Here is an 815-nt window from a genome sequence, read left to right on the forward strand (position 1 = left end):
AACAAAAGAATAAAAAAAGGCAAGGGATAGTAGTACTGACCTCCCTTATCATGAAGATTAGGTTAAAAGAGCAAACTAAAATGCTTGCTAAAGAACCTTGACCCTCTTCGTGGACATCTAGAAGTAAGACTTCNATTTAAGAATTTGTGAAGACTCTCTGAATTTATTCAGGGGCTGACCATTCCCTAAGTCTACCTGCCTGCAATGTGGTTATCACAGCCTGTCCCATTAAGCAAGATTTCTAGAACTGCAGCTTTACAGTCTGACCCTTGGCTGGAAAGAAGTCTCACTTCTGAGGATTCACATAGTGTTCCAAGAAGAACACAATGCTCTTTCTAGGAAATTCTATGTTATATTTTCTCTAATTTGGGCAGTCATCACTGCTGGCATAGCCAAGGAAAATCACAGCAGAGAATGGTTTGTAAAAATTATTCATGGTGTACAGAGGAAAGGTCAGTGCTTTTTATGCCAATTTCCTCCTTCATTTACAGATGTGAACTGGGGCTCCTCCACACAGGCTCTTTCCTATGTGAGTGCTTTAGACAATGCTCTGGAATTAACCACAGTGGAAGACCATGTGAAAAATTTCAGGTATAGTTGGTTTCTCAGGCATCCTGATGTTTTCCACATGAGAAATAGCTTTCTTTTATAGGATTCAAGCGTACTAGAGTAATTATAAGCCTTACGGGTATATTCTAAAAATATGCAGCCATGCAAAACTGCCACGTCACAATAGCGCCTGTTGCAAATGAGTGCTTCTTTTCTTGCACACTCACCTATGCCCACCTTGAACTATAGCCCCTTATAGTGCCAGG

The 815-nt window shown here is 40.5% G+C and overlaps 1 protein-coding gene across 1 annotated transcript in view; it reads left to right on the plus strand.

The window, feature by feature from the left end:
- Positions 1-491: 491 nt before the first annotated feature.
- LOC103608486 (solute carrier family 12 member 1-like) overlaps positions 492-815 on the plus strand; it is a gene marked incomplete at its 5' end in the record, with an annotated part of 39,506 nt that continues 39,182 nt past the window's right edge. Inside the window, one exon of the mRNA XM_008592916.1 lies at positions 492-591. Coding sequence (XP_008591138.1) covers positions 492-591 — 100 coding nt within the window. The remainder of the gene's footprint in view (positions 592-815) is intronic.

The sequence above is a fragment of the Galeopterus variegatus genome, unplaced genomic scaffold (genome assembly GCF_000696425.1).
Source record: "Galeopterus variegatus unplaced genomic scaffold, G_variegatus-3.0.2 Scaffold8463, whole genome shotgun sequence".
Lineage (NCBI taxonomy): Eukaryota > Metazoa > Chordata > Mammalia > Dermoptera > Cynocephalidae > Galeopterus > Galeopterus variegatus.